Genomic DNA, 26,593 nt, shown 5'->3' with positions numbered 1-26,593 from the left:
GAGAAAGCTGTTACAGATACAGCCCATGATTTATCTCAGCAGTAACTACCTACGTGATGTTGTGAGTAATACATATTTCATCAGAACTCTGCCTATAACTTACAGCCTGACTACCAGTCCATGTAAAGGGGTAATAGTTTCATTAAACTAAATAATGGCAATGGCAGCCCTGAAGTAATAGGTTTATATCAGGTTTTGAAAGCAGAATAAATGTGTTAACTTGGCTTGCAAGTGGCATACTGAGGCGGTGTGGCGATTGTGAAAGAAGATATAAAAGTTAAAATGTTTAGCAGAGTCCTGATGAAGTGTCTCAGCCCAAAGCATCGGCTGTTTATTCCTCTCCATAGATGCTGCCTGACCTTGGGTTACTCCAGCACTTTGTGTCTATTGCTCTTAAAAATGTTTTATACTGTTGCGTGAGTCTATAATACTGAATCAGAATCAGGTTTAACATCACCGGCATATGTCGTGACATTTGTTCACTTTGCGGCAGCAGTACAACCAATTCATAATAAAAAGCATAAGTTGCAATAGGAAATAAATATAAAAATAAATTAAATAATTAGTGCAAAAAGAGAGGGAAAAGTACTGAGGTAGTGTTCATGGGTTCAATGTTCGTTCAGAAATCTGGTAGTGGAAGGGAAGAAGCTGTCCCTGAATCATTGAGTGTGTGCCTTCAGGCTTCTGTACCTCCTCCCTCGTGGAAACAATGAAAAAAGGGCATGTCCTGGATGATGGGGGTCCTTAATGATGGATGCTGCCTTTTTGAGGCATCACTTTTTCAAGGTGATTTACTGAGCTGTTATAATAGAAAAAAATGTTTTTAAATAATTGCACAACTTTTGTAATACTTAAATATTTATGACAATAAGTTTACACATATGCCAAATTAACAGTAAGAAACGTCCAACAATGCATTCTAAGCAGAGTTTCATTTTACACATCTATGTAGTTCATACTTCATTGAGACATGAAACCACAACACAATTGTAGTCCACTTGGAGGATTTACAGAACTAAACCTCAGAATCATTTGCAAGTATTTGATTTTGTTTTCACAATTGAATGTTAGCATCTTATCAACCTCTTGTTGAGTATCTCAACCATCCATAAAAGCTCAGTAACATTGTCAGTGCTTCTGATAGCAAGGAGAAACGACGGCTGGCATATATAACTGACCAAGGCAAAGTATTTTCGGAAACTTTGAATGTGAATTTTGAGGAAGCTCGTTACTTTGTTAAATTTGATATATTAGAGTGCATGTAGCTAAGTTTATTCATTTAATTATTTGAGAACAGTATTGCAGATTTCAGGAGATACAGGAAAGGATAAGTGGTGGAGATAGAAGCAACTGGTTAAACACTGAAGAGAGATGAATACCAAAGGCAGACACAATATGGTTAGGGTGAAGCACTGACAGGTGAGCTGTTATGGTACTCAGTGTGGCGCAGAATGGTGTGAGGGAGATGAAAGGGGAATTTTGGAAGCAAGTCCCAATAGGTTTGAAGAACTAGCAAGGGATTTGGTGGAGGGATAGTTTTTGTTTTTTATTGTAATGAAGACTGGAAAGCTTAGAAATGAAATAATGGATAAAGGTGAACAGGACAAATGTGGGCCCAATTAAAAATTAAGGAAGTGTGAAGTGAAACATTTTTGGTTGGAGGAATGAAATGGTGCAGTTTTAACAGAAGGAATTATGTGTCCTTGTCTGAAAGTATAGTACTGTGCAAAAGTCTTAGGCACACATACAGTATATACTGTATAGCTAAAGTGCCTAAGACTTGCACAGGACTGTGGTAGTTTTATACGTTGCGCTGTACTGTTGCCGCAAAAGAGAACAAATTTCATGATACATGTGAGTGATGATAAACCTGCTTCTGATATGAGTCTCTACTGTGGATTGAGAGTGGGAAGGGGACAGGGAGAGGGGAATCATCATTAGGAAAAGGAGAAGGGAGAGGGGAGGGAGTGGGAAGCACCAAAGAAACACTCTGTGGTGATCAATAAACCAATTGTTTGGAATGAAATGATCTTGCCTGGAGTCTCTGGGCCAGGTGCATCTGCACCCGTGCCACCCACTGCCCTTGACACTCTTTCTCTGCCACCTGTCCCACACCCCTCCCGCGGCCCTCCACCCTCGGCATTCCCAACATCCTTTGCTCCCAACAGATTTACAAACTCACTCTCCGCTCCATGTTGACAAATACAGTGCTGTAAAAGTCTTAGGCATCCTAGCTATATATATATATATATACATACACACACCTAAGACTTTTGCAACTTTTGCACAATATTGTGTGTGGCTGATCTATTTTGGGAAGTCTGTTAAAAGCTACAAGAGCAACACACAAAATGCTGGAGGAATTCAACATCTATGGAAGGGAATAAATAGTCATTTCTTTGGGCCAAGATCTTTCATCAGGGCTGCAAGAGTTTGTTGGCTGAGAGAAGCATGCTAAAACATAGAGCAGTGATTAGGCCTGAGCCTAATTTGTACTGTAATCAATTTTAGAAAAGTTACAAAGGCCTTAGAAAGGGTGAAGGAGAGATTTAGTGGAACAGCACCAGGGATGAGGGACTTCATTGGCGCTGTAGACTCTAGTGCACACATTATTGTGACTCTATCAGCAGAGAAGGAGATTGATTTCAAAATCATGAGTGGCTTGTATGAATAAATAATGAGAACGTGTTTCCAATAGCAAACAGAGAACACAAATTTAAGATGATTAGTGAAAAACTGGAGGTGAAAAGGTGAGAGATTAGTTTACTGGACTGGATGGTTCTGCATCACGTACTGTAGGAAGCAGCTCCAGTGATGACCATCATCAATGAAATGGTTTAAAGCTTGAAGGAAAAGAGTTCTCAACACCAAGAGGAAAATGGTGGGATACTGGGCTTCACACACAAAATGCTGGAGGAACTCAGCAGGCCAGGCAGCATCTATGGAAAAGAGTAAACCACTGAAGCTTCAAGCTGACTGGTCCCTCAATAACCCCTCCCTGAAGAAGGAGGCACAGCAGCGTCTCCACATCCTCTGGAAATTGAGGCGTGCAAGGTTCCCAGCCCCATCTTCACTCTCTTTTACAGCAGCACCACTGAGAGCATCCTGACAAGTTGCATCTCCATCTATGATGGAAGCAGTTGAGCATCAGACCAGAAGTCCCTGCAAAGGACTGTGAGAACAGCTGAGAGGATCATAGGGGTCTCCCTACCATCCATTGGGAACATTTATCAGGAGCGCCGCCTAGTCAGGGCCCTTAGTGTCTCTAAGGATCCCACTCATCTATCCAGCGTCCTCTTTGACTTTCTACCATCATACAGGAGACTCCGATGCATAAAAACAAGAACAATCAGGATGAGAAACATAGAAACATGGAAAATAGGTGCAGGAGTAGGCCATTCGGCCCTTCGAGCCGGCACCACCATTCAGTACGATCATGGCTGATCATCCAACTCAAAACCCTGTACCTGCCTTCTCCCATACCCCCTGATCCCTTTAGCCACAAGGGCCATATCTAACTCCCTCTTAAATATAGCCAATGAACTGGCCTCAACTGTTTCCTGTGGCAGAGAATTCCACAGATTCACCACTCTCTGTGTGAAGAACTTTTTCCTCATCTCGGTCCTAAAAGGCTTCTCCTTTATCCTTAACCTGTGACTCCTCGTTCTGGACTTCCCCAACATCGGGAACAATCTTCCTGCATCTAGCCTGTCCAATCCCTTTAGAATTTTATAAGTAATTAATTTTAAACAATTGCTTCCCCCGGGCCATTAGGCTTCTGAACTCCCAACTGCATCGTATTCGGAATGTCACTGGTTAATCTGTTCTGACCCTTATGATATTTAATATTAATGCGCTTTAGTTTATTATTTATGTGTGATTCATCTGTAGATTTTGTCCTATGTTATGTGTACTCCTGGTTCAAAGAGACATTGTCTCATTTCTCTATACTTTTTATGGTTATATATGTCATACACATGCATGTAGTTAAATGACAATAAACTTGACTTGACTTGTTAAGAGTGGGCTGATTGATGTTGCTCTAAACCAAGGGTTCCCAGCCTGGGGCCCACAGACCCCTCAGTTAATGGTAGGGATCCATGGCATTTAAAAAAAAGTTGTGACGTCCTGCTCCAAACCCCCACCATTTTGTTTTTCCCTTTGTAATCATTTCTATCTTCAACTGCAGGTCGGTACACGATTATCTCAGTGATCAGCCGTTTAATGACTACCAGGAAAGCATGCACTTCGACCGTTTTCTCCAGTGGAAGTGGCTGGAAAGGTAAGGCTTTTCGAAGAACGGCTAAGATTCTTAAAACTCTATTTTCACTGCCTTTTTGAAAATCAGAGAAAGCTGCAGAAGGTTCAGGAAAGTTGAGAATCTGGAACTCCAGGTAAGACCCCACACTTGAGATTAATTTAACAGGCTGATAATTAGATTAGATATTTGAAACATACTAGGTTAAACTTCTACAAAGTTTAGTAATGTATAATCTGTGCCACAATTATTGCTTCAATTCTTTTCAAGTATTATAACAGCATAAAGGCTTCATTATAGATGCATAGTACAAGTCACCCTACCTCACAGGGGATGGGGCTGGGGGGGGGGTGTGTGGAAGTAGGGTTTCTTTCCTCAGAAATTATTCATGTTATGATTTTCTACAACACGTAGCCATAGATTCTTTGCATGCGACAAATAATTCAAGCTGAATAAAAATAAATTTTGTGATTATTTATTTACTTTTTACACATAGAGTAAATTCGTTGAGGACAATTTTTTTTAATAACTCAAATTTTTGGGTAGTGATGTGTGAATTCTACAAAGGTAGGTTTATGTTACCCGGACAGCTGTAGCACAGAGGTCGCCAGTAATGTCAACGACTTCACTCCTTACTTCTTACCATTGACTAGGCCCAGTTTTAAGGCCTGGGTGCAAATTGAAGTTAGGCCTCCGCCAGTGTTGCTCCACAGTTGACTAGATTCTCTGGGAGAATGTATTTTTGATGTGTTCCCTCTCTCCGCTTCACTCTTGAATCGTACCCAACTCATTCCAACCCCGTTACTATTTGTGTCAGCCAAACACCTTACATTGTGTGCCATGCCCCTGAATTTGCAATGAATTCCTTTGAAATCCAGAGACTACAGTGCAATGTGGTCAGTGTAGCTGAGATTAAACAGGGCAGTGATGAAACTCTAAACATCACAGGTTAACGATATCCAAAATGCTGTACAAAGCATTGAAAAGTTACACAAAGTAAGCTTTGACATTCCATGACTTAAAGAAAAATATACTTTACTAAATTGTTAAATAATCATGATAGATAGGTAGGGAAATAACTCTGCACTTAGAGATGTGATTAAATCATTCCTTATACACTCAGTGACCCCATTTAATAGGTACAGGAGTGGAACCCAGTGTTGTCTTCTGTTGCTACAGACCATCCACCTCAAGGTTCAATATGTTGTACATTCAAAGGTTCTCTTCTGCACACGTGGATATTTGAGTTAGTCGCCTCCCTGTCAGCTTGAACCAGTCTGTCCATTCTCCTCCAACCTCTCTCATTCACAAGGCACTTTCACCCACTGAACTGCCACTCAATATATGTTTATTTTCATTTATCGCATCATTCTCTATAAACTGTTATGTGTGAAAGCACCAGAAGATCAGCAGTTTCTTAGATACTCAGACCACCCTGTCTGGCACCAACAAACATTCCACAGTCAAAGTCACTTAGATCACATTTCTTTTTCCATTCGGACATTTGGTCTGAACAACAACTGAACCATGTCTGCATGTTTTTATACATTGAGTTGCTGCCACATGATTGACTGATTAAATATTTGCATTAACAAGCAGGGGTACAGGTGTACCTAATAAAGTGGCCACTGAATGTTCATGCCTTTTGTTTAAACTTTCAGTTTAGAGAGAGTTATTTTGTTAAATTAATCTTGTATGATTTATTTTGACTTATCAGAACATAAGAAATTGGAGAATGAACAGACCATTTGACCTCTTAGACCTGCTTTAACCAGAGATTTAACAATCTCTGCCTTCATTCCGATTTCCCCAGATCCGTTAATTTTGTGAAAATTCAAAAACCTATGAATATCAGTTTTTGATGAAGGGCTGAGACATCTGGACTAGGGTGAAGGACCAGATCTGAAATGACGACTATCTATTCCCTTCCACAGATGCTGTCTGACCCAATGAGATCTTCCAGCATCTTATTTGTTGTTCAGAATTAGACCCTAGCCTACTCAGTTTCTTTTTACATGACAGGCCTGCCATTCTAAAAAAAACGTTGTGGTGAACCTTCACTGCAATTCCTCCATAGCAAGTGTATTCCTTTTATGGTAAGAAGACTAAAGAATTTATATTACTGGACTAAGACATAATTGCTCTTGTAACGGGACAGAAGTGCTGTCAGTAACTTTGTTTCTCTCTGTCAGTTCTACTGCATAAATGACAATGATACAGTGGGCTAGCATATTATAGGATATTCCCCTGAAGAACAGATTGTTTGTCCTGCTATTAACTGTACATACACTACTCTGCAAAAGTCTTAGGCACATATTAATCAGCTAGGGTGCCTAAGACTTTTTCCAGAGTACTGCATTTTTCAATGTGAAGTGGAGAGCGAGTTTGTAAATCTGGTGGGAGCAAAGAAAGTTGGGAACGGTGAGGGTGGAGCGCCACAGGATGGTTATGGGACAGATGGCAGAGAAAGAGTGCTAGGGGTGGGGGTTGATGCAGATGCAGATACACCAGCCCCGAGACACCAGGTAAGGTCATTTGATTCCAAACAATTGGTTTACTGATCATTACAGAATGTCTCCCTGGTGCTTCCCGCTCCCTCCCCTTTTTCCAAAAATGATTCCTCTCTCCCTGCCCCCTTCCCACTCTCAGTCCACGGTAGTGACTCATAGCAGAATCGGGTTTGTTGTCACTCACGTATATTATGAAATTTGTTTTCTTTTTGCAGCAGCAGCACTCCACTGCAATACATAACATTTCTCAGAGTCATAGACAAGTACAGCACAGAGTCAAGCCCTTTGGCCCATCGAGTCTGTGCCAAACCATTTAAACTGCCTTGGTTTCATTTGCACTGTAGTCCTTTCAGCTGCATTTAGTTACATGGAAACAAGTTTAGTTCGAAAGCCAAAAGCAATAACAACAATTGTGAGTTACAATTATCGGTGGCAGTTGGTTGACTGAAATAATCATCTCTAAGGATAATGCTGCCCTGCTAGCACCTTTAGAAAAGAGTTGTATCATTGATGGGAGTGGAACTGGAACGTTAGTACTCACTTGTGTCAAAACTTATAGTGATCTGTTATTTTCTACTGAATGGAAGGATCTGCATTCTTTACTAAGGATATATTTTTCTTTTAGACAAGCTGTAACAAAAAACACCTTTAGGCAGTACAGAGTTCTAGGAAAAGGCGGCTTTGGTGAGGTAAGTACACCTCTCTGATAGGTCCTGTTCGGGTTTTCCTTTCGTAGTTTTAAAGTAAAATTGTCTGATGGATTAAAAAGATTAGTTGGACTTCTTTTAAACAATCCATCTAAATAGTTAAACTAATATTTTGACTGTACATGGCCATTGATAAAATAACAAAAGCATACTGTACAATTGCATGATCATCACAAGATGTTTGCCAAGGGAAAGGGCTTTAAGTATTAAATGCCTATTATTCCAAGTCAGTTCTGAATGCGATGAGATCAATTACAGAAATGCTTATTGCCTTTTCTTCAATTGTAGGTGTGTGCCTGTCAAGTCCGGGCTACAGGAAAAATGTATGCTTGTAAGAAATTAGAGAAAAAGCGAATAAAAAAGAGAAAAGGAGAAGCTATGGCTTTAAATGAAAAACAGATTTTAGAAAAGGTTAACAGTAGATTTGTAGTAAGTATTTGACATGAATTGCCATACAATATGTTATATGATGCATTGAATAAAAACCACTTTATGTGTTTGAGAGTTGACTTTATATTGTGTTCACTTTGAGTGCCTGATGATTTTGTATTATGAATTTGTCCAATACTTAATTTTGTAATAATGACAAACATTTTATTCTTCAACAATAATGTTGCTCCTATCAATCGTGTAAGAACAATAATGTTTCATCATAGTAATTTCATTTAACACCACTAACATATCTTCTGCCACCGCAACCATTGTTCTTCTCTCTGGTCTCCATTCAGCCTTTAATACTCCAGAGCAAACAGCCCAAGTTTATTGAACGTCTCCTTATAGCTCATACCCTCTAATTGAGGCATCATCATCATCATTATGTGCCATATCATATGACATGGGTGATCATGGTCTCATCATCATGATTGTTCTTGGCAAGTTTTTCCATGGAAGTAGTTTGCCATTGTCTTCTTCTGGGCAGTGTCTTTACAAGACAGGTGACCCCAGCCAATTATCAATACTCTTCCAAGATTGTCTGCCTGACGTCAGAGGTTGCATAACCAGGACTTGTGATGTGCACCAGCTGCTCATGCAACCATCCACCACCTGCTCCCAAGGCTTCACATGACCTGCAGACTTAGCAGAGGGAAGGACTGCCTCAACAAGTCTTTAATAGAAAATTAATCATAACCATAATAGAATCAATGAAAGACAGCACCAAAATGGGGGGTCAACCAGTGTGCAAAGGACAACAAACAGGGCAAATAAAAAAGGAAGAAATAATAATAATAATAATAATAAATAAATAATATATATCAAAAACATGAGTTGAAGAGTCCTTGAAAGTGAGTCTTTAGGTTGTGGGCAAGTGAAGTTGAGGAAGTTGTCCCACTTGATGGCGGTTGAGGGGTAATAACTGTTCCTGAAGTTGGTGGTGTGAGTCCTGAGGCTTCCTAATGGCAGCAGCGAGAAGAAAGCATGTCCTGGATGGTGAAGTTCCTGATGATGGATGCTGCTTCCTTGGTACCTAAAGATGCTAGGAAGAGTTTACCTTCCAGACTTATTTGTTTTGAAGGTAAATCATTGAATTGAGTAAATTGGGCCTTAAAGCATTAATAAATATTAAAATAACACTTAGTGACATTTGACCCCCAATGTACATACCTCAGAAACATTAAAATGTCTCTAGAAAATATATCTGTGTTTCATTAATCATACATGCAAATCTTATTGTGAAGTCCTTGCTAGATAATCTAACTGCTATCAATTACTTCCCCTATTTGGTAGTATGTAACTTTTTGACATCTTTTGCATTCAATATTTTTATGCATTCTTCAACTGTCTTAAGAAGGTAGGATGGGTACTTGAAGGTAGGATTGGCAGCCTCAATACTTCAACAATACTTCATTCAAGGAGAGTGTTTTCAAGAATCAACCTTATCCACATATATTTACAAGTAAAGTGGATTCCAGTTAATTGAGACACATTGAGATCGGTACATTTTAGTCCAATTAAGTGGCTGCCCCTATTAGTTAATGCTTAATAGAAATAGTAAAAAAGGTATTGAAAAAAGACACTCTATCATTTAACTGAGTAACAAATTATATATTTAAATGAAATACAGAACAAATTAGAACACTACCACTACTACAGTGCTATGAAACTGTGTAATAGATATTGACGAAGGAATTAATCTAGTGTATGCTGCCGTGTTCTTTGATTGACTGTAAACTGACGAAATTAGTGCAGACACCTCGTACAGATAGTGGCAAACAAGGGAAAGTCTGCAGATGCTGGAAATCTGAGCAACACACACAAAATGCTGGAGGAACTCAGCAGGCCAGGCAGCATTATGGAAAAAAGTACAGGCTCCAGTCCTGCCGAAGGGTTTTGTTCCAAAGCGTTGACTATACTTTTTTCCATAGATGCTGCCTGGCCTGCTGAGTTCCTCCAGCATTTTGTGTGCATTGTGCAGATAATGAGCTGCCTTTATACAATGCCTTTGATGATTGTATCCTCCAAATCTTTATTTTTAGTGTAACTTTCAAGATGATTGGTAATGCCTTCAAATTCTTTGTGGTTCCCAACTTGTTGAAGCAGAGAAATCATTTCATTTTCACTCCTGACCATTTCTGGCATCTCCGAGCCAGGTATGGAATAAAATGTGCACGAGCACCAGCATGTGTTTACAATGTAAACAGCATTATATCAAGTGGTTTCAAGTGTTTACAGTGCAGTATAGTGAACTGCAGTATCTCCAACATCCAGTTTAGCCTGGGCATGTGCTGCATTGTCACCCATTAAATACTTAATCACATTTTATCTAAAATCATACAAACATTAACAGCACTTCAGGATTACTTACAGTATACAAAGCTTAGATTTTGCAAACAATGCATTCTTTTGGAGAACCTCAGCATATTCTCAATTTAAGATGCTGACTTAAACATAACAAGTAACAGAATGCAAAAATATTTACTCCCTCATCTGCCTTGAGTTAACATTCAGCCATAGTGGAATTGTGTGACTTCAGTTAACCACAAATGAGTAAGATTGACTAAGTAAAACTCAGTCAGCTCCATCATGGGCACTAGGCTCCATAGTATCCAGGACATCTTCAAAGAGCGATCCCTTAAAAAGACAGCATTCATCATTAAGGACCCCCATCAACCAGGACATGCCCTCTTCTCATTGCTACCATCAGGGAGGAGGTACAGAAGCTTGAAGGCTCACACTCAATGATTCAGGAACAGCTTCCTCCCCTCTGCTATCAGATTTCAGAATGGACATTGAACCCATGAACACTACCTCACTACTTTTTTTAATTTCTATTTTTTTAACTATATATTTAATTTAACTACTTTACATAGGTATGTATACTTTCTGTAATTCACGTTATTTTTCTTTTCTATTATGTATTGCATTTTACAGCTGCCACAAAGTTAACCAATTTCACAACATATACCAGTGATTTTAAACCTAATTCTGATTCTAATTCCCACTCCTGATGTCTATTGTTTCTGGGTAAAGAACGTACTGCACTGCCACTCTTTGCGGTTGAATAGGTTGGAACATTCACTAGCATCTCTGTCAGTAATGTCATTCAAGAAAGGAAATTTTCCATTCTTGAGCCAGGTAATATGCCAGACCCAGACCCACTAATATGACTTGCATTTAACTGTTTCCTGATTAGACCAACAGTAAGAGGTGGGAAATAAATGCCAGCACATAGTGTGTACAAGGGCAGCACAGTAGTATAGTAGTTGGCACAATGCTTTATAGTGTAGGTGATCCAGGTTCAATTCCCACCGTTGCCTGTAAAGAGTTTGTACGTTCTCCCCGTGACCATGTGGGTTTCCCCCACGTGCTCCGGTTTCCTCCCACAGTCCAAAGATGTACCAGTTGGTAGGTTAATTGGTCATTGTAAACTGTCCCATGATTTGGCTGGGGTTAAATCAGGCGATTGCTGGGTGGCTTGGCTCCAAGAGCCAGAAGGGCCTATTCCATGCTGTATCTCAATAAAAAAAATTTAAAATAAACCATTCTGAGGTGCTGTAAAATTGCTCAACACTGTGGGAGAGAGCCGCCAAACATTGTTGCTCTGGCTTGACACTTTTGCCACAGGCTAGTTCTCCCTGGTGAAATCCGCTGTAGGCATTGCCCATGGAGAATGAGAATGAGAAGATACACAGTTCAGGACAAGCAGGAACATTGTTTGGGGTCAAGATATGGGTCTCAGCTGGAAGAGCATGGAACATTTCTCCTACCTGCACCCCAGTGAGGAGCTGTACATGAGATGTATCTGGTCTCAGTGAGGAGGCACCAACTTAAACTTGTAGGAGCCACCCTAACGTCATTCCTGGTCTGGAAGTGCAATGCTTCCTGCTGTCAGGACCACATTGGTCATGAGACATTGTGCATCAGGGGCCTATAAAGCTAAAAGGTAGTTTAGATCACATGATCATAAGATATAGGAACAGAATTAGGCCATTTGGCCCATCATGTCTGCTCCGCCATTTCATTATCACAGTTATAATTTTGTTTCGTTGTTCCTCCCCGCGCCTTGTGGTGCGTCAGGCAGCAACTTTGTCGTTTCTTTAGTATTTGTCTGTTTTTTATGAGGCCGAGTTGCTAGCTCGACACTCAACCAGGCGCAGATGGAAAGCTTGCAAGGAGCCAGCCAGTATCGAACCCGGGGCCACTCGCCTGAAAGTCTGGTGCTGAAAGCACTACACCACTGGCCAGCTAAACTGTGGCTGTACCATATTGCAATTGCCCATCTCCCACAGAGCTAGTGATACAGCAGTGGCCTCTAATCAAAGGTGCAGTTTCTAAATCAGGTTTCCTGCATCCACAATGTTTTATTCCAGAATAAATTTTAATTGCTCTATTGTTTAAATCAATTGTCTATCTTATTACAAGTGATATTAGAACTTTGGAATTCAGATTATGCCATATGCTGTTGATTTTTTTCTATCACTCTATTTCATTTAATGAACGATTTGTATGTTTCTTGTATTCATAGGTTAATTTAGCTTATGCTTATGAAACAAAGGATGCACTGTGCTTAGTTCTGACCTTAATGAATGGAGGTGACTTGAAGTTCCATATCTACAACATGGGAAATCCAGGGTTTGAAGAAGACCGGGCAGTATTTTACGCAGCTGAAATCTGTTGTGGCCTGGGAGATCTTCACAAGGAAAATATAGTTTACAGGTGAGATGAGTGACGTTCTTCTTTCAAGCTTCACTGAACCATGAAGTCACAGAGGGAAAGAGGTGCAAGAACAAGCCATTCAGCACAGTGAGTTCATGTTCATCAAACACTCATTTCGACAGTAATCCTCCCCTTTCTCATTTGCCCCGATCTCAGCTTCCTGCATTTATATACACAGTAGCAGCAAGTTAGAATGGTCAGTCAACCTACCCACCGGACACACATCATTGTGGGGTATTGGAGGAAACTGGAAGAGCTGCATTGTCCCAGGGAGAACTTGCAAGCTCCATCCAGGTATCACCTGAGTGCAGGACTGGACCAATAACACAAGAGATTCTGCATTAATCCAGAATTACAGACACAAAATGCTGGAGGAACTTTAGCAAGACAGGCAGCATCAATGGGAAGAAGTGATTTGGCTCCTCTCTTCTCTTCTCCTGCCTCTCACTCCCCCACCCACCCAGTGCCCCTCCTCCTCCTCTTTCTTTCTCCCATGACCTATTCCTTTTTCTCCAGCCCTTTAACCTTTCCATCTTCCTGCCTATCTCCTTCCAGCTTGTGCTCTTTCCTCCTCCCCCCTTAACCTTCTTCTTTCCCCTTCCTTTCCAGTGCTGATGAAGGGTCTCAGCCCAAAAAGTTGACTCTTTATTCATCTCCACGTACAGTACTGTGCAAAAGTCTTAGGCACATCTACACTATATAGCTAGCTTGTCGAAGACATTTGCACAGTACTGTGTTTGTCAATGTGGAGTGGGGAGCGAGTTTGTAAACGTGATGGGAGCAAAGGATGTTGAGAATGGCGAGGGTGGAGCGCCACAAGAGAGGTGTGGGACAGGTGGCGGAGAAGGAATGCCAGGCCGACTAGGGGGAATGCCATACTAGATCTAGTACTAGATAATGAACCGGGTCAGGTCACAGATCTCTCAGTGGGTGAGCATCTGGGGGACAGTGACCACCGCTCCCTGGCCTTTAGTATTATCATGGAAAAGGATAGAATCAGAGAGGACAGGAAAATTTTTAATTGGGGAAGGGCAAATTATGAGGCTGGAAGGCTAGAACTTGCGGGTGTGAATTGGGACGATGTTTTTGCAGGGAAATGTACTATGGACATGTGGTCGATGTTTAGAGATCTCTTGCTGGACGTTAGGGATAAATTTGTCCCTCGAGGAAGATAAAGAATGGTAGGGTGAAGGAACCATGGGTGACAAGTGAGGTGGAATATCTAGTCAGGTGGAAGAAGGCAGCATACATGAGGTTTAGGAAGCAAGGATCAGATGGGTCTATTGAGGAATATAGGGTAGCAAAAAAGGAACTTAAGAAGGGGCTGAGAAGAGCAAGAAGGGGGCATGAGAAGGCCTTGGTGAGTAGGGTAAAGGTAAACCCCAAGGCATTCTTCAATTATGTGAAGAACAAAAGAATGACAGGAGTGAAGGTAGGACCGATTAGAGATAAAGGTGAGAAGATGTGCCTGGAGGCTGTGGAAGTGAGCGAGGTCCTCAATGAATACTTCTCTTTGGTATTCACCAATGAGAGGGAACTTGATGACGGTGAGGACAATATGAGTGAGGTTGATGTTCTGGAGCATGTTGATATTAAGGGAGAGGAGGTATTGGAGTTGTTAAAATACATTAGGACGGATAAGTCCCCGGGACCTGACGGAATATTCCCCAGGCTGCTCCACGAGGCGAGGGAAGAGATTGCTGAGCCTCTGGCTAGGATCTTTATGTCCTTGTTGTCCACGGGAATGGTACCGGAGGACTGGAGGGAGGCGAATGTTGTCCCCTTGTTCAAAAAAGGTAGTAGGGATAGTCCGGGTAATTATAGACCAGTGAGCCTTACGTCTGTGGTGGGAAAGCTGTTGGAAAAGATCCTTAGAGATAGGATCTATGGGCATTTAGAGAATCATGGTCTGATCAGGGACAGTCAGCATGGCTTTGTGAAGGGCAGATCGTGTCTAACAAGCCTGATAGAGTTCTTTGAGGAGGTGACCAGGCATATAGATGAGGGTAGTGTAGTGGATGTGATCTATATGGATTTTAGTAAGGCATTTGACAAGGTTCCACAGGGTAGGCTTATTCAGAAAGTCAGAAGGCATGGGATCCAGGGAAGTTTGGCCAGGTGGATTCAGAATTGGCTTGCCTGCAGAAGGCAGAGGGTGGTGGTGGAGGGAGTACATTCAGATTGGAGGATTGTGACGAGTGGTGTCCCACAATGATCTGTTCTGGGACCTCTACTTTTCGTGATTTTTATTAACGACCTGGATGTAGGGGTAGAGAGCTGGGTTGGCAAGTTTGCAGACCACACAAAGGTTGGTGATGTTGTAGATAGTGTAGAGAATTGTCGAAGATTGCAGGGAGACATTGATGGGATGCAGAAGTGGGCTGAGAAATGGCAGATGGAGTTCAACCCGGAGAAGTGTGAGGTGGTACACTTTGGAAGGACAAATTCCAAGGCAGAGTACAAAGTAAATGGCAGGATACTTGGTAGTGTGGCAGAGCAGAGGGATCTGGGGGTACATGTCCACAGATCCCTGAAAGTTGCCTCACAGGTGAATAGGGTAGTTAAGAAAGCTTATGGGGTGTTAGCTTTCATAAGTTGAGGAATAGAGTTTAAGAGTCGCGATGTAATGGTGCAGCTCTATAAAACTCTGGTTGGGCCACACTTGGAGTACTGTGTCCAGTTCTGGTCACCTCACTATAGGAAGGATATGGAAGCATTGGAAAGGGTACAGAGAAGATTTACCAGGATGCTGCCTGGTTTAGATAGTATGCATTATGATCAGAAATTAAGGGAGACAGGGCTTTAATCTTTGGAGAGAAGGAGGATGAGAGGAGACATGATAGAGGTGTACAAGATAATAAGAGGAATAGATAGAGTGGATAGCCAGCGCCTCTTCCCCAGGGCACCACTGCTCAATACAAGAGGACATGGCTTTAAGGTAAGGGGTGGGAAGTTCAAGGGGGATATTAGAGGAAGGTTTTTTACTCAGAGAGTGGTTGGTGCGTGGAATGCACTGCCTGAGTCAGTGGTGGAGGCAGATACACTAGTGAAGTTTAAGAGATTACTAGATAGATATATATGGAGGAATTTAAGGTGGGGGGTTATATGGGAGGCAGGGTCTGAGGGTCGGCACAACATTGTGGGCTGAAGGGCCTATAATGTGCTGTACTGTTCTATGTTCTATGGCTGGTGGCGGTGGGGGGGGGGGGTGACAAGAGTGCAGACACACCCAGCCCTGAGACGTCAGGCAAGGCCATTTGATTCCAAACAATTGGTTTATTGATCATTACAGAATGTCTCTCTGGTGCTTCCCACTCCCTCCCCTCTCTCTTCCCCAACCATGATTCCCTTCTCCCTGCCCCCTTCCCATCTCAGTCCACAATAGAGACCCATATCTGAATCAGGTTTATCATCACTCACATAGGTAATGAAATTTGATTTTATTTGCAGCAGCAGTAGTAGAATGCAATACATAAAGTTACTACAGTACTGTGCAAAAATCTTAGGCAACCCAACAATAAATATGTGGCTAGGACTTTTGCACAGTACTGTAGATGCTGCCTGGGCTGCTGAGTTCTTCCAACATTTTCTGTGTGTTACTCAGGATTGACCGAAGATCGTTTGAGCTATGAAGCAGCAGCTCTGCAACCTGGTGCTTCTTTAAAGCAAAATGCTTACAGTCCTGATGAAGGATCTCAGCCCAAAATGTCAACTGCTTATTCATGTCCATGCGTGCTACCTGACCTGCTGAGTTCCCCTAGCATTTTGTGTGTGTTGATTTAGATTTCCAGTATCTGCAGGGTTTCTCGTGTTTATGATTACCTGTTGGGAAATGTGTTTCAGCAAGCTGGAGGTCGTCAGGGTGTTGGGCTGACAAGCATTAGCAAATAGAGGCACAAGAGACTGCAGATGCTGGAATCTGGAGCAAATTGCCGTAAGACTTTAAAATACAGGAGCAGAATTAGTCCATTTGGGCCATCGTGTCTGCTCCGCCGTTCCATCGTGGCTGATCCACACAAAAGGCTGAAAGAACCCAGCAGGTCGGGCGACATCTGTGGAGAGAACAGACCCGAAACATCAGCTGTCCATTTCCCTCCATAAATGCTGCCTGATCCACAGAGTTCTTTCAGCTTCTTTGCAAGTAGTTTACTCAATACTGATGATCCATTGTGAGCACTGAACCTCCATGTAACGTGCACATCTATTACTGAGGGTCTGAATCTGTAACACAGCCCCACCATTTCGTTTTGTCAAGTGTTCTTTCTCAGTGTTCGCCAGAAAATCACAACACAGGCACCAACCTCACCTCAAGAGTTTTGTTCTGTGTTCGAGAGGCTAAAGTCCGGGGAATCATTTTACTCAAATGGCATGTTGCTCATTGACCCTGCCAAAATCATTCAAACAATCTGTCCAAATTAGCAGATTTCAGTTTTAATTGGAAGAGTTTAAGGCTGCAGCTGCCCCAAAATAGAAGAAAACATGCCCTCTTGACCTACTGCCGCAATTGGTTGACAGGTATGCAGGCATCACTGACATTGGATAATGTCTTGCCAGACTGGAGCTGGAGTAAGATGGAAACAAGAAGTATTAATCTTTCATTACTTCTCACTTGCGTTGCTGTACACAGAGTTATCAACTTTAACCTGTTCAAGTGTTCCCCTTTGGACCAGCCTAATGGTTTAGATGTATATTGCAAATTGCCCCTGCAGCTACCATCTAAATCATCTAGATCCAAAGAAGTTCCGGTGGGTAGGTTAGTTGGTCATTGTAAATTGCCCTGTGATTAGTCTAGGGTTAAACTGGGGGTTGCTGGCTGGTGTGGTTTGAAAGGCCAGAAGAGTCTGTCCACGCTGTATCCCAATAAACAAAGTTCAAATTACAAAGCAAATTTATTATTAAAGTACATATATATCACCAAATACAACCCTGAGATTCATTTTCATGCAGGCATACTCAATAAATCCATAGAATAACAATCAATGAAAGACCGCACCAAGTTGACCATTCAACCAGAGTGCAAATACAAACAGAAATAAATAATAATAATAATAAATAACCAATAAATGTAGAGAACATGAGATGAAGAGTTCTCGAAAGTGAGTCCATCAGTTGTGGGAGCACTTTAGTGATGGGGCAAGCGAAGTTGAGTAAAGTTATCCTCACTAGTTCAAGAGCCTGATGGTTAAGGGGTAATAACTTTTCGCGAACCTGGTGGTGAGAGTCCTGGGGCTCCAGTGCCTTCTTCCTGATGGCAGCAGTGAGAAGAGACCATGTCCTGGGTGGTGGGGGTCCCTGATGACAAATAAAAAATAAAAAAGATTAAAAATCAATTTAATCTGATTTTTTAATCAAAAATAAAAATCCGAATAAATAAATAAAAATCAGTGGCTAAGCGACACAGCTGTTTACCTCACCGCTCAAGTAACGTGGGTTCAATCCTGACCTCCGGTGCTGTTCGTGTGTAGTCTCTACTTTATTTTTCCCTTATGGCTGCAGGAGCTCCAGTTTCCTCCAGCATCAAATATAGGGATGAGTTGGTAGGTGAACTGGTCAACAGTAACCGTGATCTGTTGGTGAATAGAACAGTCACATCTTGGGAAGGGGGAGATGATGGGAATGTGAAGAGAATAGATTACAAAGTAAAATGAGTGGGGGGGGTGGAATTGAGATTGGTTCAGAATCAGAATTCAGGAACAGCTTCTTCCCCTCTGCCATCCAATTTCTGAATGGACATTGAACCCATGAATATAATCTCACTACTCCTTTTATTTCTGTTTTTGCTCTACTTATTTAATTGAACTATTTGATATAGACTTATGGTAATTCACAAGTTTTTTCTATATTATTATGTGTTTCATCGTACTGCTGCCACAAAGTTAACAAATTTCATGACATATGTCGGTAATATTAAATCTGACTCTGGCTCTGAATATCACTGGCATATGTTGTGAAACTTGTTAATTTTGCGACAGTAGTACAATGCAATACATGACAATAGAGGGGAAAAGAAACGTGAATGACAGTAAGTTTAGCTGTAGCAGACTGAAATGGGTGCATTTAATGGTATCCATCAGAGTGACTTGCACGTTGCTTTTTGATGGTACCCAAGACGATTGTTCTGTGAGTCGGTTTAGACGTGATGAACTGAATGAGCTTCATTGGAAGTAGGAGGCAAAATGAAAAATTCATAATTCTAAAGTGCACCTCCTTTCTTTGTTTTCTTACTGCAACCTAACAATACAACCTGATGTACAACCTAGCAGTACAACCTGATGTACAACCTAACAGTACAACCTGATGTACAACCTAACAGTACAACCTGATGAACAATCTAACAGTACAACCTGACGTACAACCTAACAGTACAACCTGATGTACAATCTAACAGTACAACTTGATGAACAATCTAACAATACAACCTGACGTACAACCTAACAGTACAACCTGATGTACAATCTAACAGTACAACTTGATGAACAATCTAACAATACAACCTGATGTACAACCTAACAATACAACCTGATGTACAACCTAACAGTACAACCTGATGTACAACCTAACAATACAACCTGATGTACAACCTAACAATACAACCTGATGTACAATCTAACAGTACAACTTGATGAACAATCTAACAATACAACCTGATGTACAATCTAACAGTACAACTTGATGAACAACCCAACAATACCACTTGATACAGATCATAAACAACTGCGTAAAAGTATCAAAGTCCGTAGATGTGATGCGTCAGCGTTGCTGCACTACCTTGTGACTAACAACACACACAGAATGCTGGAGAAACTCAGCAGGTCAGGCAGCACCTGTGGAAAAGAGTGAATAGTTGATGTTTTGGACCGAGACCCTTCATCAGGGTAGAATTGTGACTGAGTGGCACGGCAACAGCCATTATGATCATTGGTCTGAGGCGGTGTACTTAGGAAGCACCAAAGACAAAGGGTGATAGGTTCAGGGAGAAGGTGTGAGCAAATTGGTAGACTGATTCCCCAAGCAGTGGTCAAGCATAGCATAGAGCAAGGGTTCCCAACCTGGGGCCCAAGAACCCCTTGCTTAATGGTGTTGCTCCATGGCATAAAGAAGGTTGCGACCCCTGTCTTAGAGAATGATTTGTCATCAGAAGATCAAATCAGGTCAGGTCAGGCATATGTATGACGCTAACTGGGAAACATCCAACTCAGAAACACGCTCTATCTCATTTCACGCCATCCACCATTTATTTTCCAGACAATCTAACTTTCCGTGTGCTTGACGAGGAGGATTGCTTCTAAGATACGATCTCCCATATCTGGGCTGTAGTTCAAACAGCATGTTGATCACAGCAAAATGAGTGGGAAAATGCAATCCATCTCTCCCAGAAGACACAGCCTTTCAACTCATCCCCACCTGCACCCAGCAGCTAAAGCTTATCCCACACTAAACACTACTAATCAATGAACTCTTTATCAACACCGACAGGGCAGGTAAACTAAACGTGTCATATGACGCTGTGCTATGAAATTTGCCAATTAAATAATGCGCAAAATTAACGTTCCTTTACCAGCTAGTTTCAGTGATGTTTGAATACTACTTGACTGCATCTGCAGACATTACCACCATCAGTCCTTTAAGACTGCCTGGCGGCTGATTGAGTTTCTGCAGCTTGAAGGAAACTCAGCCGCTTGGTTACTGTTGTACTCTCTGAGTGCCACATCCAGCTGTAGATTTTATATGTAATGAGAGCATGTGGAAAAGCTTAAGGGCCGAAAATATTTCATTAGCAGACCCCTGGAAAGTGCTCTCGGCCTGTTTGATGTGTTTTTGAGTGTCAAACCCAGCAGTGTGAGAGCTCCCGCCCAGAACTAGCTGCAGAATCATACAGTATGGAAGCAGGCCCTTCAGCCCATTATGTATGTGCTGGTCATCAGGCATCCTTCTATACTAATCCCATTTACCAGCTCCTGTTCCATGGGAATACGTGGCTCCTCTGTAGAGAGAGTTAAATGCACCAAGTTCCTTGGAGCTAACATCATGGTGGACCTCACCTGGTCCCTTAATATCACCTCCCTGAACAAGAAGGCACAGCAACACCTCCACTTCCTAAGGAGAGCAAGGCAAGCGAGGTTCCCACCCGCCAACCACTCCATCTTAAATGAATTTTATAGGAGCACCATTGCTAGCGTCCTGACAAGTTGCATCTCCATCTGGTAAAGGAGCAGCCAAGTATCAGACTGGAAGTCCATACAAAGGACTGTGAGAACAGCAGAGAGGATCACAGGGGTCTCCCTACCATCCATCAGGACATTTATCAGGAGCACTGCATATGCAGAGCCCTTAGTATTATCAAAGATCCCACCCATCCATCCAGCATCCTCTTTGACTTTCTACCATCAGGCAGGAGACTCCAACGCGTAAAAACAAGAACAGTCAGGATGGGAAACAGTTTCTTCCCTCAGGCCATTAAGCTTCTGAACTTCCTGCCGCATCACATTCGGTTAATTTGTACCGTACATTACAATATTTAATTTATGTGCTTTACTTTGTTTATTCATGCATAATTCATCAGTAGATTTTATCCTTACTTTCCTAAGTTATTGTGTGTTATGTGTACTACTGTGCTTTACATCTTGGTTTGGAGAAATGTTGTCTCATTTGACCGTACACATGCACTGTAAATAGTTAAATGACAGTAAACTTTACTTGACTTATTTTTCTATGTCTTGATGATTCAAATGCTCATCCAGATAGTTTTTGAATGTGAGAGCTACCAACCATCACCATCCCACAGATATCCTCCAAACTTCCTATCCCTTGCCCCTGACCTACACCTCTTTTCATAAACACAATAATACTCTTTTTCTTCAAAAGCTGGATTTCTGTTCCCTTCTCCATCGATGCAGCCAAACATTTTACGATTTCCAACATCTGTAGAACTGAACTTCCATAGATACTTTATTGTCAGAGTTAGAAACGTTTCTTTATTAAGTGGTTATTATGTGACTTTCCGTGTTGTCATGGGCTCTGGAAAACTAGGAATATTTCAGCTAAAGTACGACTAACAACAAACTCAGTCTTTAAACCTCTGGGGGACTCAGTCAGTGAAGTTTCTCACAACTGGAAAAAGTTGCACTTGGTCAAAAGATGTGAGGCGCCTCAGTGACATTGTTCATCAATGAGCCCCAGGGGCTGCGGTTCTCCATAAGGAGACTGAGCAAACCTGTCAAACAGAGAAGCAAGGCACCATGAAATCAACTTCTCATCCACTCCTGCACATTTCAACTTCCTGTGAGAGAAAGCTAAGTGTGTCATGCAAAAACCTGGTGGAAGTTAATCTGTGCAATGCCACTTTCTAAACCTTATAAACAACAGCATTCAGAGATGTAAAACAGAGGACTGAATCTCAGGCAGCTCTACACTTCACAGCTGACATTTGCCCCCTTATGGAAAGTGGTAGTGGAGAAAATTTGTTGCTGTTTCCCAGGTGACTGCAGGAACTTGAGGCCACACCTCAAGTTGAGATAAGGCCGACGAGTGAAGGCGAAACTTAGGTTCATTTATAATCAGCTGAGCTTAGTTTAATATTTTAAACTCACCTCAATTTTTTTGAAATATTTTGGATGCGAGATAGCAAGAATCCTTGGACAGTGAGCAAATCTGAGAGGCAAAGGATTGAGTTCAGCCATTTTGTGCCCATTGCTCCTCCCCACACCCCCTACATTGACAGCATTATCAATAATGAGTCAAGATGCCACCAGGAAGTTTCAACTCATTATTTGCAGCTCCGAAGAGAATCATCGAATATTCCCGTTTATGACTACTACAGCTGAAATCCACAGTCACAGCCACAAGAGCAACACAGTTTTTAGAAACATTTTAAAAATCTATCAATCATCAAAATCGATGGAACCTGGACTACAGGCTCAGGTCGCGAGTGCAGTTCCCCTTTAAGAAATGGGGAACTGCAAGGAAGATTGCAACACAAGGCCCTTAGAACTCCACTCACTATTATCCTGCTGGCAAATGTATAGACTCCGGAAAAGAAAACTGAAGACCTCAGAGCAAGATTCCAGTACCAGAGGGACATCAGGGACTGCTGTGTGCTTTGCTTCATGGAAACGTGGGTGCCATTTTGGATGCAGAACTGAAGCCCAAGGGCTTCACCATCCATCACATTGCCAGAACAGCTGAGTCTCTTAAAGATAGAGCAGGCAGAGTATGCTTCATGATCAACTCGTTGTGGTGCACAGACATGACTTTTCTATCTCAGTCCTGCTCACCCAACCTGGAACATCTAGTGGTCCAGTGTTATCATTTTCTCTGCCGAGAGAGTTTTCTGCCATCATCCTGGTAGAGGTGTACATTCCACCCCTGGTCAACATCAGGCAGACTCTGGAGGAGCTGAGCACTGTGATCAGCAGGCGTGAAACTGTGCACTTTGATACATTCCCTGTCGTTGCAGGGGATTTTAACCAGGCCAGGTTGAAGAAGTCTTTGAACATCTAGGATCAACTTATCATCTGTGGAACCATTATTATCCCAATATCAAGTGCACTTACTGTGCCATCACACACCTGCACTTTGGAAACTCTGATCACCTGGCTGTAATTTAACTTCCAGCGCACCGGCAGAATGCAACACCATTGGTGAGGACCACGAAAGGATGGTCAAGGGAGGTAGAGGAATGCTTACAGCTCCTCATTGAATCAGGGGACTGGACAATATTCAAGGATTCATCATCAAATCTGAATGGATACACCACAGTTGTCACCAACTTTATCAAGACCTGTGTAGATGAATGTATGCCTTCGAGGACATACCAGACATGACAAAACCAAAAGCCATGGATGAAGCAGGAGATTCACGGCTGGCCGAAGACTAGATCTGTGTAATTCAAGACTGGTGACCCAGAACTATATGAGAAGTCCAGGTATAACCTACAGAAGGCTATTTTAAGAGTTATAAAGCAAATCTTATTGAAATTAGATACACATCAGCTCTGGCAGGATCTGCAGGCATTACTTCCTTGAAGGCAAAGCCTAACATTATGAATGGCTATGATGCTTCAATCCCAGATGAGTTCAACACCTTTTATGCATGTTTTGAAAGGGAGAATAAAGCTACACCTGTGAGTATCCCTGCAGCATCTGATGACCCCGTGATCTCTGTCTTAGAGACCGATGTCAGAACATCTTTCAAGACAATGAATACGTGCAAGGCGTCAGGCCCCGATGGTGTACCTGGTAGGGCACTGAAAACCTGTGCCCACCTACTGGTGGGAGTGTTTAAAGGACATCTTCAATCAGTCACTCCTGCATTTGGAGGTTCCCACCTGCTTCATATGGGTGATAACCGTACCAGCGCCCAAGAAGAACAGGGTAAGCTGTCTCAACAATTATCATTTAGTCATACTCAACATCCACTGTGACGAAGTACCTTGAGAGGTTGGTCATGGCTAGAGTCAATTCCTGCCTAAGCAAAGACCTGGATCCAGTGCAATTTTCCTATCACCACAATAGGTCTATAGCAGATTCAATGTATCTGGTCCTCTACTTGGCCTTGGATTACCTGGACAGCAGCAATACCTACATTAGGCTGCTCTTTATTGATTACAGCTCAGTGTTCAACTCTCAGTACAAATCAATAACCTGAGCCTCAATACCTCCCTCTTCAATTGGATTCTTGACTTCCTCATCAGGAGACCATAGTCAGTTCAGATTGGAAGTAACATCTCCTCCTCTCTGACAATCAACACTGGTGCATTTCAAGGAAGCGTGCTTAGCCCCCTGCTCTACTCTTTCTACATGGCTGAAATGCCGTCTATAAATTTTCCGATGACACAACGATTGTTGACAGAATTTCAGATGGTAAAGAGGAGTGGTACAGGAGTGAGATAGATTAGCAGGTTGAGTGGTGTTCCTGAAACAACAACCTAGCACTCAACATCCATATATATATATGTATATGTGTGTGTGTGTTTCTCATTGTAATTTATAGTTGTTTTTTAAATTATGTATTGCATAATTTGTACTGCTGCCACAAAACAACAAATTTCATAACATATGCCAGTGACATTGTGTCTGATTCAGATTTCCCTGCAAGACACTTGCTCAGTAGTGCTTGTGATCAGTGCGGGTCAACATTAACCAGCGATGTGAAGAAGGTCAGTTTATACTTAGCTCATGAACCAGCAATGTCACGAGAGTCTCGCCATGAGTTCTACCTTTTAGATTTGAAACATTTTGTTTTGGAAATCATTTGTTCTTTGGATTGAATGACCACAATGCTATAATGTGTGGTTGGGTAAATACGGCTTATTTTCTCTGGAGTGTTGAAGGTTAAAGGGCGACCTGATGGAAGTAAATAGGACTATGAGAAGCATTGATAAGGTAGAAAATCAGAGCCTCTTTCCCAGTGTCCCATGCTAGAGGGCATAGCTTGAAGGTGAATGGGAGAAAGTTTAAAGGCAATTTACGAGACAAGCAATTTACAGAATGGCAAATCCATGAGACTCTGCAGAAGCTGGAAATCCAGAGTCACATGCACAAAGTGCTGGAGGAGCTCAGCAGCTCAAGCAGCATCGCTGGAAATGAATAACCGGTTGACGTTTCAGGCTGAGACCCTTCATCAGGTCTGCTTAGTCATTGCCATAGAAGTTACCGGACCTGCTGAGTTTCTCTAGCACTTTGTGTGTGTTACAGAGTGGTAAATGCCGAAACATAGATGCCAGGGATGTGGTGGAAGCAGATGAGATGGCAACGTTTTAAGAGACATCAGGCAGACACAGGAGCAGCCAGGGAATTGAGCAACGTAGACCAGGTACAAACAGACATACAGTTTAAATTTACATCATGGTTGGCACAGGTGCCATAGGCTGCAGGACCCATTCCTGTGCAGAACTGATCTATGTTCAATGTAATGGATGACAGATACATCCACGTTTTTTCTAAATCCCCGTGCTACATGCCTCACTGTTTGTGAACGATATTGTCTTTCACTGACAAATTACAGATATAATGTCTCTCTCTCTCTCATGCTTATTGGAGTGAAGCCATTAAAAGAATTCTGGCATCTTTCAGTACTTTGGGGCATGGCTGTAGTGGTTAGCGTGACACTATCACAGCTCGGGGCATCGGAGTGTTCGGAATTCAATGCCAACATCCCCTGTAAGGACTTTGTACATCCTTCCTGTCGAATGTGTGTGTTTTCTCCGGGTGCTCCAGTTTCCTCCCAGAGTCCACAGATGTACCAGTTAGAAGGTTAATTGGTCTTTGAAAATTGCCTCTTAATTGGGCGAGGGTTAAATCGGCGGTTGTCGGGGGTTGCTGGGCAGTGTAGCTCAGAGGGCCAAAATACTGGATATGTGCCGATGACTTTTGCAGAGTCGTGTATGTGGCAGATCTCTTGGGGAAGTCTATCACTGGGGATTGCCATGTGATGTGGCTGTGCTGCATCTCTAAATAAATAAAATCAGAATTTAAAAAATTGTGATCAAGCCTGTATTGTAGATCCATTCCTAAGGAGTTTTTCTTATCAAAGCTCGCCTACAATTCATCCATCAATCTCTATCAAAGTTCAATTCAAGAGTAACTGCTGTTCATGTGTTTGAAACAATCTGTAACATATAAAACTCTCAGCCTCGTAGTTGAGTTTGCACTTCCTTGCCGGTCCATTGTACTAGAGTTCAGCAAGTTTATAACAAAACCCTTTTGTGGAAACAATGCATTGCCAAGAATGGAAATATTTATTTCATCAGTATTTTAAACCAGTCAATCAAATGCTGACTACATTAGCACTGTCACCTGGGACGAAGAGCTTTGAAGTCATTCCCAACAGTTGTGCATGAATGCCCTCCTTTATCAGAATGGTATGTGTTAGAAACATATGGAAAATCTCCAATACAAACTTTCCATGCACATTCATCTGGACTCATGCAACATGAAACCTGTTGTGCACTCATCCTGGGCTCT

The 26,593-nt window shown here is 42.0% G+C and overlaps 1 protein-coding gene across 1 annotated transcript in view; it reads left to right on the top strand.

The window, feature by feature from the left end:
- Positions 1-26,593, top strand: part of LOC140185813 (G protein-coupled receptor kinase 5-like) — a 331,545-nt gene that overhangs the window by 264,443 nt on the left and 40,509 nt on the right. Inside the window, exons 6-9 of the mRNA XM_072239529.1 lie at positions 4,190-4,282; positions 7,394-7,457; positions 7,764-7,904; positions 12,439-12,629. Of these exons, the coding sequence (XP_072095630.1) occupies positions 4,190-4,282; positions 7,394-7,457; positions 7,764-7,904; positions 12,439-12,629 (489 nt within the window). The remainder of the gene's footprint in view (positions 1-4,189; positions 4,283-7,393; positions 7,458-7,763; positions 7,905-12,438; positions 12,630-26,593) is intronic.

This window comes from Mobula birostris, chromosome 21 (assembly GCF_030028105.1).
Source record: "Mobula birostris isolate sMobBir1 chromosome 21, sMobBir1.hap1, whole genome shotgun sequence".
NCBI lineage: Eukaryota > Metazoa > Chordata > Chondrichthyes > Myliobatiformes > Myliobatidae > Mobula > Mobula birostris.
The sequence above is the reverse complement of the archived record's forward strand: the minus strand, read 5'-3'. Positions and strand labels throughout refer to the sequence as shown.